General features: G+C 35.4%; 1 protein-coding gene across 4 annotated transcripts in view; it reads left to right on the top strand.

Moving 5' to 3' along the window:
- Positions 1-19,013, top strand: part of LOC126857799 (protein madd-4) — a 205,070-nt gene that overhangs the window by 129,938 nt on the left and 56,119 nt on the right. For all 4 annotated transcript variants that reach the window (XM_050607519.1, XM_050607523.1, XM_050607520.1 and 1 more), the window contains exons 3-4: positions 15,956-16,008; positions 18,188-18,287. In XM_050607519.1, the coding sequence (XP_050463476.1) occupies positions 15,956-16,008; positions 18,188-18,287 (153 nt within the window). The remainder of the gene's footprint in view (positions 1-15,955; positions 16,009-18,187; positions 18,288-19,013) is intronic.

Here is a 19,013-nt window from a genome sequence, read left to right as displayed (position 1 = left end):
ATTTTTGTACTTGAAACTGGCTTTGTGTTTCTCCTTCGTGTAAAAAAAAAAAAACTTATTTCAGGAAATTATGCCAAAAATTTTTAAAATATTCTCTTTACTTGAAATTTTTTGAACAAAAATAAGTTCCGTGAGAACAGTTTTTATTAGTACATTTTAATTCAATGGTTTCTTTTTATTTCGATGGTGTTTCACAACACAACTATCCGAAACGATTAAACCGACAAATCCCGCGGGGCCCATAATTTAAATCGAAAGAGCAGCCGCGAATTTTGCGAATTTGTAAAATACAATGGCGCGCTCGAGACGTTTCGAAAAATATTGGCCAGTTTTACGGCATCACGCGATGCCGTTGATATGTGTCCGGCTTCTACGTTGAAACCGACACTTTTATCCCGGATATCATTTCGCTCTCGACAATCGGATACGCGCTCGTTGCGCGTAAAACTTGTAAAACCTGCCAGGCGCTTTTTGTCGCTAGCTGCTAGACTTTCCGAACCGTTTCGCGCAATCATCGAAGGACGAAGTTGAAAGAAGACTGATTGCGAGAGTCACTGACCGCGCCACATTTCCATTCTCTTCTTTTTATCTCGTTTTTAATTATTTTTTTCTCACAACTGCTTTTGCGAATCTATGAATCTACGCATTTTTTTCTGAAGGTTTGAAAAATGATTGTATAAATTGATGGCTTTGTTTGAATGAAAGCGGCTATGGAAGAATCACTTTCCTCTTTCAAATTGCGTTACATCTTGCGAAATTGAGCAGCCTATTTTTTAAGATGAGTGATTACTCGCCAGCTATGCTCTTAAAAAAATATCCTCCAGACGAAAGTACTATAGTAGATGATGGATGTGATGATAATAAATCGTTTAGTTATATATGTTATAAATATTTCGAACTAAACGCTCATGTTTTTTTCGTCTATTGAAGATGCTGTCATTCAAGTTTTTATATTTAAAAAAAAAACATATTACTAGTGAATCATCTGAATATATTAAATACGAATATATTAATCACGTAATGTTCACAAATCAACTCGATTAATCTCGATTATTCCACGACTAATAATATTTTCGATATTCGCGATAAGCGTAACTACCCGCAATCGGATAAGAAAAATAAGACCGCGTTCCGTATAGGAGATTGTACGCGATGTGTGTATATTTCCTCGGGATATTTCACTGTTTCTCGGTGATTGCATTGCGACAGCGAATATAAAACTAACTTTGCGAATGCTTTCGGCGTAGACTCCGCATATAAGGCGGATTTGAAAAGCGAATTAGGATGTCGCGGTAGTATCGAAATATCGTTTGTCTTCGACGTACGTGTTTTCAGGAGTTTCTCTCCCCTCTCCCTCCCCCCGCTACCCACGCGAATACCCGATGAAATGTGTGTATCTCGCCCAAGTTTTGCCGAGCGCGGAAAATTTGGCGATCGTCGCGAAAATGCCAAGTTCCGGGATTGCGAGCGTCGATATAAACCGAATTACCTTGCCAGAATAGTAATAGTATTGATTAAAGATACATTTGCGCGACTGATTGATAGGGCCGAATTGGTCAATTCATTTGGCTACCGTTATTTAAATTGTGTATTTGCTCACGATTCCGATGTTGAAATTGGTTCCGTGTGTTAATTAAAAAAAAAAATATATATATATATATATGTATATATTTTAATTAACACGGATTTTTTTTAATTAACTATATATATATATATATATATATATATATATATATATATATATGTTGAGGTTTGATTACACATATTTTCGTCGATTAATTTACGCAAATGTAAAAAGTGACACTCGTTTCTCGAAGTCCGTGCCGTATTCCGACTTTCTAGGAGATTATTTCTTTTCGTTTCCTAAAGTATACGAAGTTCATTGTGCGCTCGGTAGACAACGTTATGTAGTCCGTACCCGAAACCCGTGCCAACCCTTTATCTTCCAAGGAATATAGTCGAGCTTTTGTAAGAAAACGCGGCGCTGGATAACCCGTGGTACGTGCTCGCCAGCACATACGAGCGTCAAACCCGCAAACTTTATGAATTCCTCTTTGCATGTACCCTGAAATACGGTAGTCCCAAGAACGTACATGCGCAATTTCAATCGAGAGATGCATTAAATTTTTTATAGAATATATCCAAACACAAAAAAAAAAGATTAATCAAAAAATATTCATTTTTACACAGATTTATTTTCGCAGGTGATTAAATATGGTAAATTGAAAATAGATTGCAATTGGCGAGTACGTAGGCAGTTTGCAAGATAAACAATTTTGTATGAGTAATTGGTTGAAAAAATTCACTTTAATACAAAATAAAAATTTATATATCTATAATAAGATCTAGTTTCCTTCAAAATTGAAAGACAGTTGATCCAAAAAAAAAAACATATATTCATTTTACATTATATGATTTTTTAATGTATAATTAATTTTTAATATCTATGCAATTTCCATAAAATATTACATATAAATGAAGATAAAATAAATGAGAAGATCAATTCTAATCTCGATTTATATAATAAAATATACAATGATATACCGTAAGAGAGAAACTCATTTGAGGGCAAATAATGGATCACAGGGACGATAATTACAGCATCGCTCTCTGATTAAATTTTCTCGGTTATATTAACAATTGACGCGGTTTGTTCGATTATCGCAGAATAGCACGGAGCTACGTGTAATTGACTGCTAATAAATTATTTTTAACGCCATATTGTGGATTACCCGCGGTTTCCCCCTTATATTCGTGATCCACTTTCGGACGGATATAAATAGCTCTCGTTGCTGCCAAATTAATCAATTCGCCTTATGCAAAATTTAAACGCTGATTATTAGCAAATTTCCTGGTTGGAGCGTGCCTACATGTTACGCAAATTAACGAGTTTAAGCAAAATTTCCATGCGGTTAAGTCCCTTTGTAACGCTATTACATACATTACATTGTGACTTATTGCCATTAAATATCTTACTTTAATATCTTTATATTAATATTTTTTTATCGTTAATATAATATTATTAGTTAGTATATGTGTAACAAATTATATTTAGATTATTCTTGTTTTCTAAAATATTTCAACTCGTTTAGTTAATAAATATCTTTTTACATATACATTCCACGTCAAAGGATTTTGTATAAATGTAAATGTATAAATTATTTATCTATAAATTCGCGCATTACATGACACAAAGTGTAAATCCGTAATTACTCGATATGGCAACACGCAAAGCTTTGTAAATGTGAAGCGATCGCTGATGCTTGGCCGTGCGTGCCGTTACAATGAACATCCAAATCTCTTTTTTCATGCTATGACACAAAATGTCGCTCCTCGTGCCTTTCTAGTGGCACTCGCCAGATATGAAGAGGGTAAGAAAACCGTCGACGGGGCACACTCACGAATACTATCGTACTCCTACTAGTTAGGCTACTTAGAGCCTAATTGCATTTAACGGATGCTCGACGGTGTTATACCCGCGGTTGTACGTTATTACTGTTCGCGACTTAACGGACTGTCTCTGAAACGATCGTACTTAAACGGCGCGTGTTTGAGAAATGAACTTGAGAAGATAAACGGCACGAAATTACCGTAACTGATACTAATGACGTTTCGTTGCAGCTTGTGTAAAGATGCGCGGTTTTCCAAGGCGCATCTGCAAAATGTATGGTGGTTATTCGGTGAAACATGAAACATTCGCGTAGGAATATATATATTGGGCTTGTAATATCGTGTATGAAATGCCTTGCTGGCGGCTTTACACATAAACTGAGAAATATTGATCTGAGAATATTTTCGCTTTTAATCCTCTCTTGATGTAAACCTGACGAGAATCGACAAAACAATGTTCCTTTATGGCAATAAGTAATAAAGCAATAACTAATAAAGAAACAATCATGCCAAATGTCTTCATTATTTTCTCTTTAATTCGTCATCAGTTGTTTGTAAAAAATGATATCAAATCTATTCTTTCTCATCTAAATTGAGGAAATTAAAAAATAATTCAAAAAGATTATTAAGTGATTTACAAAATTTTAAAGGTTACCATGTGTACTTCCTTCCGCGATTTAAATATTTTATATATTAATTTATATAATATTTGTATATATTCATTTATTTATATAATATTTTATATATTAATTTGTATATTAAATAATATTTTTGAAAGGCAATAGAAAGAAAAAGAAACCATAATTAAAAGTATGCGCATTGAAACTTGCATCAGACGAATCGCATTGATCTTTGAGTAACATCTTTGTTATCGCTTCTCCAAGATGCGCGAGATTGTCTAACATACGGTATTTACAGAACGCCAAGAGACATTAAAGAAGATAAACAGGCGAGAACTTGGCCTCATTTATAATTCATGCCGCTAATTTCTCAAGGTGACGTGCAGTCTGCACTATCCGGAAAATCCTTGAATAATTCTCATCCGACGAACTCTTGCCAGGCGCCAACTTTCGCCCGGTTACCGCTTTAGATCTGTCATCGCTTCGCAAAGTCGTCGTTCCGATTGCAACTGCGCGAATCTGCCTTTTCACGTTCCATCTATATCCCTCGGATAAGATCCTAAAAAAGCAAATAAAAATGTTCCTTTTTTTAAAGCATCCGTGTTAATTAAACTTTGAGTTTGCAACTTTATAAATAGAAATAACATATTACACGTTTATAATACTTTGGTTTATATCTTTAAGATTTTTAGACTCATAAGCTTATAACGCTTAATGACTAATCCCTCCCCCAATTAAGATATATACATATTTATTTATTTATTTATTTATTTATTGCAATCAATTTGAAAATATTTATTAGCTGCATTCAGCCAATTAATGGTATTCCAACGATAGTGTAGCAAGTTACATTACTCTCCACAATCTAATAATTTTACGAATCATACAGTGAACAAACGACAGAATAATTGAAATTCCGCTCCAAATACTCGTATCAATTGGGATGTGCATTTGTTAATTTAACGCTACTTGGCGGCGACGCGATATTCGAATCGCGATATCTGTTTTCCTCGTGTTTACCGGATAACAAGGGAAGTCTAAAGTCTGAATAAATATTTCTCACTTTACAATCCAGTCGATATCCGTTAATCCGAAAACCGATACCATTATCTATTCTCGCGCGGAATTGATTGCGATACTAGATAAACAGAAACGTTATGCTTTTGCGAAGGATTTTCTTCTTTATTTGATGAGTATGTCTGTGCAATTATAGCCGTTGCAAATGTCTTAATATACATTACTCATTATTTATTACTGAGATTTTATTAATGTATAATATAAAGCGCCGCGAATGATGACAGGTCTATTACGTTTAAACATGCATATCATGCATAATATATACTTGATTAAATTTAAAAAAATGATCGAGATTGACATGAGTAAAATTTTAAAAACGAAAAAAGAAAGAGAAGGAGAGAGAAATATTCAATACAATTTCGTTGCACATTAAATTATAAACAATAGAATTTTTTTTATTTTTAGCAAAAAAGAGCTGTAAAAAAGCGAACTGTTTTTTATGAAAAATATATTGAACGTACATTTTGATACAAGTGCATGCCCTCCATGGTAACTTTTTCCGAGCTTCAACAAAATTACAACTCTCCTCCATTACGATGGAATACATTATGTATCCAGTCAGTTATCTGTTACATTAGTTTATACCGTGAATAATAAAATAATTGTAAAATCACGATATACATTTTATACTTTTTGAAAACCAAAAAGATAATTTTTTTTCAATTCTTTAGCACGTTATAAATTCTTTGTTACTCGTGATTTCAAATAATCGAGTCACACATATAATGTACTTATTTAGCAGATTGCAAACAGGACATTCAATTTTCTCTATAGCCCCCTAAACAATTGTTTATCAAAACAATCTTACAGTTAGATCTCTCCATTGTTCCTAAGCGCCTCGCAATTTCTTAGCCGGCCGGGGATAATCGCGAACCATGTTCCGGATGGTTTCTATCCGGGAGGGATGGGGTAAATGAAGAAGGGCGAGGGGGGAGAGTAGTTAGAAATCGGAGTACTTTGTTTCGCTCGGCGCAATATAGCCGTTTGCGAGTCGCCTCTCGCGCGCAATAACAAAGCCCCGGCCATAAGTCGCGCGAGACGTAATCGCGCGAGGATATCGTTGTGTCTTATAAAACTTTTGCAATTTTGAGGGAGGTGTGACTGACGTGTAATAACCTCCTTCCTTTCCGCTGCCGTCGGCGATGGGCTCCCGACGCGATTTCCGGCCCCGACGCGATTTCCGCGCCCCCGTCCGTCCCTCGGCGCGAATTTCACGGCTCGCCGGGCCATCGATTCGCGAGCTTCGCGTTCGCAAATTAACTCGGAGTGTAATCCACTTTTTTTTTTCTCACATCCGCGAGCGAGGATCCGCGAACGTGCTTACACACACACACACACACACACACACACACACACACACACACACATACACAGACAAGTTGAATTAGCCATGCCGCCATTTTCTCCTTTACATTTCGTCTACCGCGACGGCGAACGTCGTTTCGCGTTACGCGAAAATTACGGCGCACGAAAATAATATCCAGCTACTCGTCTATTAAAGCGGACACGAGGTCGTAACTAAAGAGGGATCAAATTTATCACGCGGATAACGTCGGAATATCATGTAGGCGAATTCTATATTGGAGAACTGAATATATTTTCAAAATTAATAAATAAGCACAAATGTAATCGCGAATTTGGATTTATTAAATATGTGTGGAATATTTATTTATAACATTTATTTATAATATTTATTTCTGAAATTGTACGTAAATATCTGTGCTTTCTTTGCAAATTTGGAACATGTATTGATTCGAATAAATGTAATGAATGCAAGCAAGTACAACGTCCAAATATATATATATATATATATATATATATATATATATATATAGTTTCGATTTCTAATTAATTTGTAATATTATTGATATTTAGATTCTACTTGAAAATAGAAACTCATGCTTGATATCACTTTACTAAGTATTTTTTGTCGATATCACGAACACGTTCCATGGACGTGCAGATAATCTAGGACACGTGAGAATAGTAAAGTTTATTACGTTTCATTTGAGCCGCGCTAATGAATTTCTGAAAAATTATATTTGCGGCTTTTATCGCATGTATTTTACGTAAGAATCGTTTCGATATTTATCACAGGATGTAATGAGGCGGAAATATATTGAAACAATACATTTCCACATTCATAGTGAGATCCGGCATCATGGATATTAATTACCAAAGTTCTATTAATTTGAAAATGTAATAGAAATATTCCGTGTATGGACATATTAAAGCAATTGTTCGGGCAAACTTATATATCGTTAATACTAATTAGTACGTAGTTCACTTTTATATTTTGTATTATGACAATATCCTAGAAATTTCAGCATAATTGTTTATTAATATTACCTTGCGCATACACTTGATTTTATGATTATTAATATTAAATTAAAAGTGAAATATAAATTTTTCTGCATTACATTTGTAAATTTTCTTGTATTTACTCCAATATTTTTTTTAGTGAAAATTTCTTGAAAATTTATATAATTCTCAATAGCATTATATATTTATAAAGAATCTATATAGGCTCTTATAGACTAGTTCAAACACATGTTTAAATCTGCATAGGCAAGTATAAATACATATTTAAGCATGCTGTACAATCAAATATGAATTATTGATTATGCAAAGGCCCTAATCATGATTAAACAATTACATCGACTTTACTGACCTAATTAGCACCGTGCAACGTGTCTTGTAAGTATAATGCGGTATAGTAAATAATAGATGAATATTACATTCTCGATAATTATAATAATTAAAAAAATTGTATAATGGAGCAATGAAATATTAAACGATATTTGAACATTACGAAATATTACGAGCGGTACATCTGCTTGAATTCAATTTCAGACAAAAGTATTTCGTCGGCTGCCAAAATTTTTCTGCTCTTTTTTTCCTATTGCATTGTTAAATCTTTAATTCCGGCAGACAATCGCGCAAGGTTAATAAGACTCGAGTCGAAATCACAGGTACAACAAAAACAGAGAGGTCGCGAATAATCATAAATACAAGGAGTAATCCCCCTCTGCTATCGGACGATATTACAAGCCCGACTCGGGAACGTAACGATCTCATCTCCCCTCGATTTTATCGCCCCATAAAGCGATTCGCCGAGGTATCATTCTGTATTTAACGTACAGTCATACAAGTCTTCCCCCGCATTTTGTTATGCCCCGTTTGATGAATGAAAATTTGTATTTTATGTATAGCACATCGACGGAAATTGATTCGCGTCGGGCAAAAGACTATTCTCAATACGATTTGATTCTATTGCTTATCGAACGGTTGAGCCAGAAATTCCATTCGAGAACTGTCGCCGATAATATAATCTACCGTATAATGTCGCGTAATTGCAACGAACGAATATCACGATTAACAGTGATGAATCGTTCGAGTTAATTATTTGCATGACATCTTTAATTTTACCGTGATTGATCGAAAGTTCGGATATTAAGACATTTCGTCGCGAATTCTTTTAAATATGTGTCTTCTAATTTCGTGAATATTGCGATATAAATTATCGATTAAATATTTTCTTTCTATGTATGTATGTATATACTTTATATATATATATATAAAATTACTCAATATATAAGAGAAAGAGGAAACGAAAATAATCGTTAAAAGTATTAAAGCATTAATTAATTAAGAAACTTAATTATAGAATATTTATTATATTCTATAAATTATTATATCGTAACCGATATAAAGAGAAAAAATAACAAATATTAGAAAGAGCATATTTCTTATAAGCGGAAGGAGGGGCATATTTCTGATTGTGCAACTTTCTTAATAAAATCACACGTAATGCGATCGATATCTGATAATCGAATTATGACGACGCGATATTAATACGAAAGACAAGGTTAACCGGCGAGTATATATCGAGAATCCGATTAGCGTTTCCAGCTGCAGCTCGTCGTTCTCTCGGCAAGATAGACAGGGCAGTTGGGATAATCGCAACCAGCACCAACGTGGCATTAAGCGAATGCCATCTCAATCGAAAACAATGAGGAAAGACGATTATTGAGAATGCTTTTGGTGACACGCCACGAAGGTATCACTAAGATACGTATCTGAGGTTCGGTCAAAGTGGTCTTGGGGCTTCTATTAACAATGAGAAAGGCAAGTTGATGGGACAGAGGGGGTTTAAATTCTGAAGGGGACAAAGATAGACGGAGAAGAAAAACGATCAAGGCGACGTGCGACGAAGAGAAACTGTCCTCCGCTGTTGCTTTCAATAATTTGGAAGTCTAATGTTTCACCCCCTCGGCATTCGAGAGAAACGTTTTGATGGTCCGGGGGTGCAAGGGGGAGAAAGTGGGAAGGAAAGACTGGAAGGAAGCGAGAGGACGCGTAACGGGAATGAGAGAGGAAACAAATTGACACCTGCACGCGAGAATGGAATTCCGGGACTGAATGTGACGGGAACGAAAGCACCGAGACAGAGACGGAGAAAGGCGATTGAATAATGCAGGCGTAAAGTGAGGAATCTGCTTAAAAGTCCGATCGTTCAGTCTGCATTCTCCAATTGTCCCTTGTTGCCCACGGAAAAAGAAAACACTCGACGAGTATTATTAGCGAATACTTTAGTCAGTCAAAAGGACATTGAGATAATGAAAAATGTAACTTACTAACGCGCTATTCAATAAAATTCTTTCCACGTATCGATAAGAAAAATTTAACGCGAAATCGTGAAATTAGTTTTAAATATTTATCAAGCGGGATTTATTTAATTCAAAGTGATAAGAGCAACATTTTTTGATGTTAATGATATTAATAAAAAATATAATATATTTTATATATTTAAAAATATATTTTATATGAAAAAAAGGAATTCAGTAGAAAAGAGATAATAAATTACAAATTATGATTTGATACACGAAAGAGATGATTTTGACTCGATCTTATATACTGTAATATTGTTTTGGAAATTTTTATAATTTTTTATTTATACGCACATAGATGAACATACATGACAAGAAGTTTCTATCATTCTCTCGTTTCTCCATCACTAATATCGGATAATATTTTGGACATTATTATTATGAAAGTCTTTTTTTTGTTTATCATTCGGTTTTCTCGTCACGAAACGTATAGAGATATTCGCATCATGAATAAATCTTTTTTAAGTATTTACGTTATTCTTTGAAGAGACTAGTTATTATCCTGCATCATATTTTTATTGCGCAAGTAGAGATTTATTAGCTCCGCCATAGTATATATTACACACGTGTCGCGAAGCATACCCCGTTCCGGCACTCGTATGTGCTCGAAAAAAATAAAACCCTACGAGATTTATTTCGACGGCTTACTTCTTATCCCACTTTACATTGCCTTTAAGTTTTACATAAGGCTCTTTACCACTTTTAGTCACGATTCGGGATCAGGCTGTTCTTTCGGTGGGAGACCTTATAATCGGTGCTAATTGATATAAATCCATGGATGTCTAATAATATATTTGTTAATTATAATATCTGTTTTGAATAGCCGTTATCCCGGTCCCGGCGAGCGGTTTGCCGGCGTTGTTGGCAGGCGTGACGCGGCGAGCGAGCCGCACGCGCCATTCAACCAGCCACCGCCAGCCAGCCGGTAAAGTACTTTCTGGGCCTGGCCGCTCTGCCAAAGTCGCAGCCACAGCACCGGAATTTTCTTGTCCGCCAGCCCGGTTTGGCGTACACCGGCGTCAGCACAATGGCCTATTTTTCACATCTGAAGTTCGAGGCGGCGATGCCATCCAACGCTTTGCTGGCCAACCGAGCCTTGCATTTACCCAACATACGGCCGCCAGTTTCTCCGCGTCCGCCTTCAGTCGCCATACGCATATCAACGAAGGGTAATACCACGACGGTCCGTGCCCGTCTCATAAGCCGCACCATGCGCCAGCATCCCGGTTCTGCCCGCGTCCAAACCCGCTCGCCCACCCTGCTAACGGATGACGTGAAACCGCCATAACGTCACTCGCGTACAACGAGCTCGATGCACTCCAACACCTCGGATAAAATGATAGACGCGGAAGGCAGCGAGGCATTCATTATGCGATGCTCTCCGCGTATGAGCGAGTTTATATGTGCGGTCTTGTTTGCGTTGCGCTCAAGGCGAGAGAAATTAAGAGACCGGGGCAAGTAAGCGCGAGGATTACGCGGAACAGAAACTGGTAGAGCAGTACAGTGCAGACGGAGTTTACGGCTGTTTACAGTTGTTTCCGGAGGTTGTTTACGTAGCGTCCAAATTTGAGAAAATCAAGAGGGCTCTGCATCGGCAGAGCTGTAGAAATTGCAACGGGAAAACTGTGAATGCGCGAGCTGCGAGGGGGGAGGGCACAACATGAAAGGTGACCGATATATCGAAGGATGTATCCTATGAGAAAATCAAAAGCGCCAAACCGAGATCCAAGAATATCTTTTCTTGAATCCGTAAAAGGGCTAAAAGGAAGAGAGAGCATCCCTTTTATCGGGGATTCTACGAATATTGACGGCGGGTATTGACTTCGGGAGCAGCATAAATCAGATACCATTGGGGAATGACTAAAGAAGCAAAAAAAGGAAAATAAAAAAAACTCCGAATCGAAATTCCCGCAAAGAGCACACTTCAATCTCTGAGAGAAAATAAAAAAATTAATAAAAGAATTTGTCAAACAAAAGTCAAACGAAAAATAACATCTCTTAATATTACTTTTATTGTATATTATAAAATGAATTGATACTCGTAAGTGCTTTTTCAATCGTAAAAAGTAGATCCGACGAAAAAATAATATCTTATTATTTATTGTATGTATATATTTACATATTTTTTTTCGATTATAAATCGAGTAATTTCGAACAGTTTATTGAATATATTTTCTTAGATTCATTTACGAATGAGTTTTGTGCGTGAGGCCTTTTATGACAAAATTTTTAATAAGATATTTGAGATTGTTTTATTTTTATTTGAATTAATAATATTTTTGATATAAAAAAAATGAATAATTTGTATTACATTTGACATAAAATTGCATTAATTAATTTTGCAAAGTGAGAAAGCAAAGTAGGAAATATAAACGATCGAAGACAAATTAGAATTAACGAATAAAAATTGAATGAATGATCGCTGCAGCTGCAAAATATCGAGATCGAAATAGTCAATGTGAGAAAATGGCTGCTGCGGTTAAAAAAAAAAAAAAAATCAGAGCGTGAAAATGCAACATCGTGGATCATCGGGACGAAAATGGATGAAATGCCGACAGAGAAGGTGAAACGTGGAAAACGAAGGGCTGGCGTTGGGGAAAGACAGAAGGGGTGTTCCTTGGAGGGTGTTCGCGAAGCTGCCTAGTTCGGCCGTAGAGTTTGAATAATGCAGACTTGCACAACGCTGCTTAAAAGTGATCGGTTCACCCCTCCGTCCTCTCCTCTCGCCTCTACACCCTCTTCGTCTCTCACCGATCCCTTTAGAATCTCACTTCCAGTTCGTCTAAGAGTACGAACTAAGATTGATTTTAGATTGGGTGGGAATTGGGAATAGTGAGCCTGTTACTCTCTCCAGCAGGTCTCCTCCATCCCCCCTGTCGTCTCTCTTTCTCTCTCGCTCTCGTTCTTCGTCGTGCTGATTTTCCGTCTGATTTTCTTTGCCTTCCCCTGTTTCCTTCCAATGTACATACGTACACGTGCTATTTACATAGCTAGTTGTAATATGTTTATGTAACCGGGAAAGACGTTGAGTAGATGCAATGTATTTACGATCTCAGTCAAGATTTATATCCTTAGATTAGAATATATAAGAATACACAGAGGGTAAGACATTAATTCTTAGTCGGTCAAAATGATACTTATCTTTCAACAATATTATATATATAAAATTTATATTATGCAAAACACATATTTAAGATGGCATTTTAATGATCTTATATATTATATTATTCATTACTATTATTATTTTGATATCATACACTTTTATACTTTTCGTATCGTGTTTAAGAATTGCATAATGAACATTAACATTTTCATTCATCGCATTCATTTCGTGTTCGCGGCTATCGTTCGCTTTCACGCTCAATTTACATATTTTGCTGCGCCTGTAATCGCCGCGCCGGTTCGAATGGAATTATGGAAAGAACGTCCTTTGTGGACGTGACCGTATATAAAAGCCTGGTCTCTGGGCGAGATTTATCCTACCGACGATCGACCCTCCCAGGGGAGTATAAAAGTGCCAAATTAGAATGGTACAGCGGCTGGGCCAGTGTCATGCCTATATAGGGCACGGCGAAAGCCCGCATTGCGGAATGAGAGATCGACTATCGGGATATCACTGACTACCCTCTCCCCTCTACGATGCCAATTCGCGAGAGATCGTAATTCCAGATGATGCGGGGATACGATGCGAATCAGAATCATCATTTAAACTCTCATTTGAATTTAATTTCTCGCTTAAACTTTCATAAAATGCCTTTGATGATATATATATACAACGTTCTTGTTTTATTTTTTATTTCGAGGAAATTTTTCCACGAATAAAAATTTTAATAAAAAGATAATTATTTTATAACGAAATAGTCTATAATATTTACATTTATCAAATTGCAATTTTGCGAGCTTTTGCTACTTAATGATTATCTTAAATTAAGTACATTCTGTCTTCTCCGCTCATTTATTATTATTATTCATTAAGGTTAAGCTGCATTATTAAAATATATTTTTTAATAATCTCAGGATAATGATTCTCTTCTTTCTGCAATGTACTTTTTTAAAAGTTAGAAAATGAAATACTTCAACGCGAAAGAAAGAAAGAGAGAGAGAAAGAGAGAATATTTTTGTTATTTATTATTATTATTATTTTTTACTGTTTTTCCCATCTTCTACATGCGCTTAAATACGCAAATATATTTGAGAAACTGAACTAATTTTTAAAACATTTTGTGATTTTGTCAACATACACTCGTGCTCTTTTAAAAGAAAATACAGAGAGATAACTTTGAACTGATAACTATTATTGGTGTGACCTAATCATGGACACGCGACAGTCGTGGATGGAAATGGCCAACAATTTTTGTGAACCGGAGAAGATAAACGGAATAATAGCCGACGAGGTACATTTTTAGAATAATTCGTGCAATGTGCGAGCGGCAGCACTGCAATAAAACCGGCCGCAGCATCCGCGAGATCAATGCGCCAATAATTTCCTATGACGATCATAACTCGTTCGACTCGCCGACATTATTCATCGGGCGAAATTTCGAATAAAATAACCAACGGCAAAATTACGTTAAAAGCTTTCTGCCTCCTTCTGTCAAAATGATTTTACGCTTTCCTCGCTGCTATCTGTACATTTCTCTTCTTTGTCTTTTTAAATCTATGTCCATCTATCTTTCTTCGTATTGTCATTTTACTCTATTGCGTTTCATAAACTCTTTCGCTATTCTTGCTTTTCCTACCTACTCGTTTCGGTCTTTTATAATTCAACATTCTAGCGTTGAAAAGTGTGCGTGAGTAAATGTGAAGCGTGGGTGAAATGAAAGAGACAGTGGAAGAAAGGTGAACGAATGAAGCAGGAAGAAGCACCTTGGAAATAAATTTCACAGTCGGAGTTCATGAAAAGTGCCGGTAGCCGTTAACGTAACACATCGAAATGCTCTCTCCGTTCTCTCCGTATGTGATGTATGTAACAAGAGCTAGTACGGGGAGGGGGAAATTCTCGGATAAAAAGGATTAATTGCTCTTTCTCTCCATCGTTACCCTTTTTTCAATGAAAAGCCAATACAACGAGTCGTTATCCGTAACTTTAGGTAAGGCGATGAGCGCAATCGAAGCGAAATCGAACGAAAGGGAAATCGCTTGCCGTTTCAAGAGAATATAATATAATTTTTTAATTTGAAAATTTTTATCTACTTATATACGACGGATCGATATCTCGCGCGTGAAAATCGTTTCAAACGTGGAGAAAATTGCAAAATATGAATTATGTAAATACATTGACAGAATGTTGTTATTATTTATGCGTATACATGTATTATTTTACGAGGGTGAAATTATTTTCTTTAATACATAAATTCTAAAAAAAATTTCTACATATTAAATGTAACTCCCTTATATGTACATCTTTAAAATATATTAATAGAAATTTTGGTAAAAGTGGCAAAGTGAAGAATATACACCAACATCGCATATTGATAAAATCACGTCTTTTCATTTATTATTTACATTTCATCGTGATTCCTTGGATAGGCCGAAATCGGCGCACGTTCACCATCGATCGTTTACCGTAAAACATCGGTACATGAATTCGCCACGACGATTGGCGCATGGCGAAAGTGAATTTTCGAAATCTGCTTGGTTTAGACGTGGAAACGTGCCGAGAATTTCGACGAATTCGGATGCGCGGTTGGTCAAATTTCTATCACGCTTATTCGCAAACTTATTGGTCAGAGTAAAAGCGATCGATACGCATAGGCGTCACGGTGTCTGAAGCGCTTTTTACGTTTCTCTCGAGAAGACCATTACAGATGGCGATTATTGCTGGTAGTCGGCTCGGATGACACATTTATGAGCGAAATAAAAGTCGACAACAGAGGATAGGAGGTTGCAATGGGGGCAATGGCGCGTTGGAAACAAGTCATGGAATAATATCTCTCAGACAAAGCGTCATTACGGAGAAAAATCCTTTTAAATATGCATTAAACGTATGTCATCGCGATAGATGATCGAGATAGTGCAGAAATGAATATACTAATGACTAACATAAGACTTGATGTAGAATACGTTTTAAGTGTGAGACATTTAAGAGTAAAAGACGTGCTTTTATACGAAATGCTCTTGCGTGACAACAATTTTAATTTAACATATTTTTAACGTACGTGTAAATGAACTGAGTTAACATTTTGTTTTATTTTTCAGAACACTGGCTGGGGAGAATGGTCACCATGGTCGAAGTGGTCGCCATGTACGAGGTAAGTAAACAGATTGCTTCAACTTTATAAATTTTTATAGTGTTCTAAAAAATCTTATTTTTTATGCCATCATAATTCAGTCATATAAAGTCTTTTAATAATTTCTAAATTAAAATCGAGCTCACGAGATTGCGCAAAATGATATTTGCATTTAATTCAATATGACATTAATTATAAGCATAAGAAAAAAATTCTCGCATTCAAGAAATATCATGTTCTATTATTTAATATTATATTTCCTTCATAATAATAAAAAAAAAAAATATTTCTGATAATACCACGCACATATATCTTCATACAGACGAAACAAAAGACTCTGTTTTTCTCGATCAAGAGATCGGCATTCGAAAACAAAGCGAGTGATATAAAAAATGCTACGTCCGCGGACGTAGTGGCCACATATTGTTTGGTAACAGCGCGACTAAGAGGGCTTCTCCATAACGGCGGCCTTTCGCATGCAAGACATGATCCCAATCCCCGCGATTTCTCATCGCCTGTGTTTCGTACGGTTTCTAATATTGAGTCTCCTGCCGGTAACGCAACCGGAATGTTAAACGTTCCGGAACTCATTTTGGCGGCCACCACCGGCAATAAGTTTGTTCTCGGCTCTCACCCCGCGCTCGTTTTTCAGTTATACAGAAGTGGCTGGGACCGCGAGACGTAGCAATTTATGACACTTACAACTTGCGAACTGCACTCGGCCGGGGAAGCTTATTGTGTGATCTACAGCATTCTACTTATTGATGTTTGTACGCCACCTGCACATATCTCTATTACAATCTGCGATATCGTTAGTCAGAAGAATGCAATGATAAGGCGATTATATAGATGCTGTAACTAATATGATTATACAATGAATTTCATTTATTACTGAGAAAATGATAACAAACTGCCCATATATATAATAGCTTATTATCATAATAAATACACAGCTTTTAGGTAATTCAATTAGTGTTATAATGTTAATAATGCTAAGTAATAGAGGATATAGGCTATTACACGTTCTGTTTGATGCATTATTTATAAATAAGTTTAAAAATTTTAACTGTTTCGGGTAATTTATTTACGTAATTACAAAGCTTTGTAATTGAGATTAATCAGTATATATGTATATAATATAAATACATATATTATATATATATGTATATATATATATATATATATATGTCATATATTATATTATTATTTCAATTAATTAATTATTTACGCATTGATTATCAAAGCAGATCATTACTTCTTGTACAGAATAATGCAATCGATATCAACTTTTCTAAAATTGGAGTTAAGTCACGATCGATTTACACATACACACATTTGGAAAAAGTATTTAATAATGATGTCTACTGTATCGTTAATAATCTACTGATTCGATTTTATGCACAAAGGGCTCCATGTATGTAAGTTGGAATATTTGAGCTTATTTCTTAACCATTGATACTATTTACATTTCGCTAAATTAAGAATGCTCACGTCAGCCAATTTACGCTCTCCATATTTAACGATCGTTTTCCATTAGCTTTGTTGTCCTCTATATCTCGAGTCAAGTCGTTTCTAAAAATTTCCCAGCACGATACTTTCATCACTTTGACATACATCTTCCATAAATTATGCATAATTCTATTTGTAGCTTTACAGAATAATACCGTTCTGCAAAATATTTTCAAAAAATATCTACGTACTGTCTTCGCGTAATAATTGAAACACATATTTTGAATATTTAACTGTGTGCGCAATCAAAATCTTTCGCGAATTCAATTTTGATTGAAATACTCTTGAAGCTATTTAAATAATAGATTTCGATACGTATTAATGTTATTGTTCACAAAAAAACACTCATATTATAAATGACACTTTCATTTCAGCAGCAAATATGTTTTGCGCCAATCTCGGAGCGCAACTAACTTATATTCGTGGAGGTAATGCAATTTCCAGCGAATAAAGATTGCTCATGGAATTAGCGTGAAGTAGTGAATTGAATTAATTAAGTATGCGTTGCGCCGGCACGCGGCAATGAAACGTAATTAAACTCTTGATGATTTTAGCGCGACTTAATCATGAAAAGTTTATTGGATAAGCGTATCTGGGAAAGGACACGCGGTCAAAGTGCATTGAAAAGTAACTCACGGAATCATTATATTTAATTCGCCGATATAAATAAATCTTTCCGCTCGTCTTTCAGGACATGCGGGGGTGGAATCTCGCGTCAACAGCGTCGATGCAGGCGTAAACCGTGCAAGGGCAGAGCCTGGACCACCAAATATAAAGTCTGCAATGCTGAGGTGAGTGTGTTCGAATATTAACTGAAGCATTTATCACCTTGCATAGGAATACCTTTCTTCAAATAATTCTCATAGTCTTTCTTCTCTTTTTTTTTTTATAATAAATCTTATCAATCAACATGTGACTAGATTTGCTGAAATAACAAATGTCTAATTGAAATACCGAAGATGTAAAGTATATTAAAATAGAAGCTGCTTAAAAAAAGAAGCTGATTAAAATAGAAGATATAATAAACTTTAATACGTAGAGATTCAATAGAAACTATCCTATCAAAACGGAATTTACGAAATTGAATTTTAAACTGATCAGAATATTCCACCAGTAAAAAAAAAAAAAAACAAGATGATGACAATTCTATGTTTAACATCATATGCATTTGCGCATTGCAGTCATGTCGAATATAAAAGGATGATGCTAAGAACGAAGTTAACTGCATTGTTAAAAAATTTCCGAAAAAAGTTGACTGAACTCTTATAAAATAAAAAAAAAATTTGTAAACTTTTTAACGCGATAAAGAATATATAAAACCGCTTGTATATATATTGAATTTTAATATATATATATATATATATATATATTTTTTTAACTGCGATGTACTTAAAGCAAATGTTACAAAGTTGTTTTCGATGTGATAAACTACAATTGATTTTCCATTATGCAAATATAGAAACGCATTCTGGATCTAGTCACTTTTTATATATTATATATTCTTTTTATATACATAT

This window comes from Cataglyphis hispanica, chromosome 23 (genome assembly GCF_021464435.1).
Source record: "Cataglyphis hispanica isolate Lineage 1 chromosome 23, ULB_Chis1_1.0, whole genome shotgun sequence".
Taxonomy (NCBI): Eukaryota; Metazoa; Arthropoda; class Insecta; order Hymenoptera; family Formicidae; genus Cataglyphis; species Cataglyphis hispanica.
Note: the sequence above shows the minus strand (reverse complement) of the source record. Positions and strands in the feature narration are given on the sequence as shown.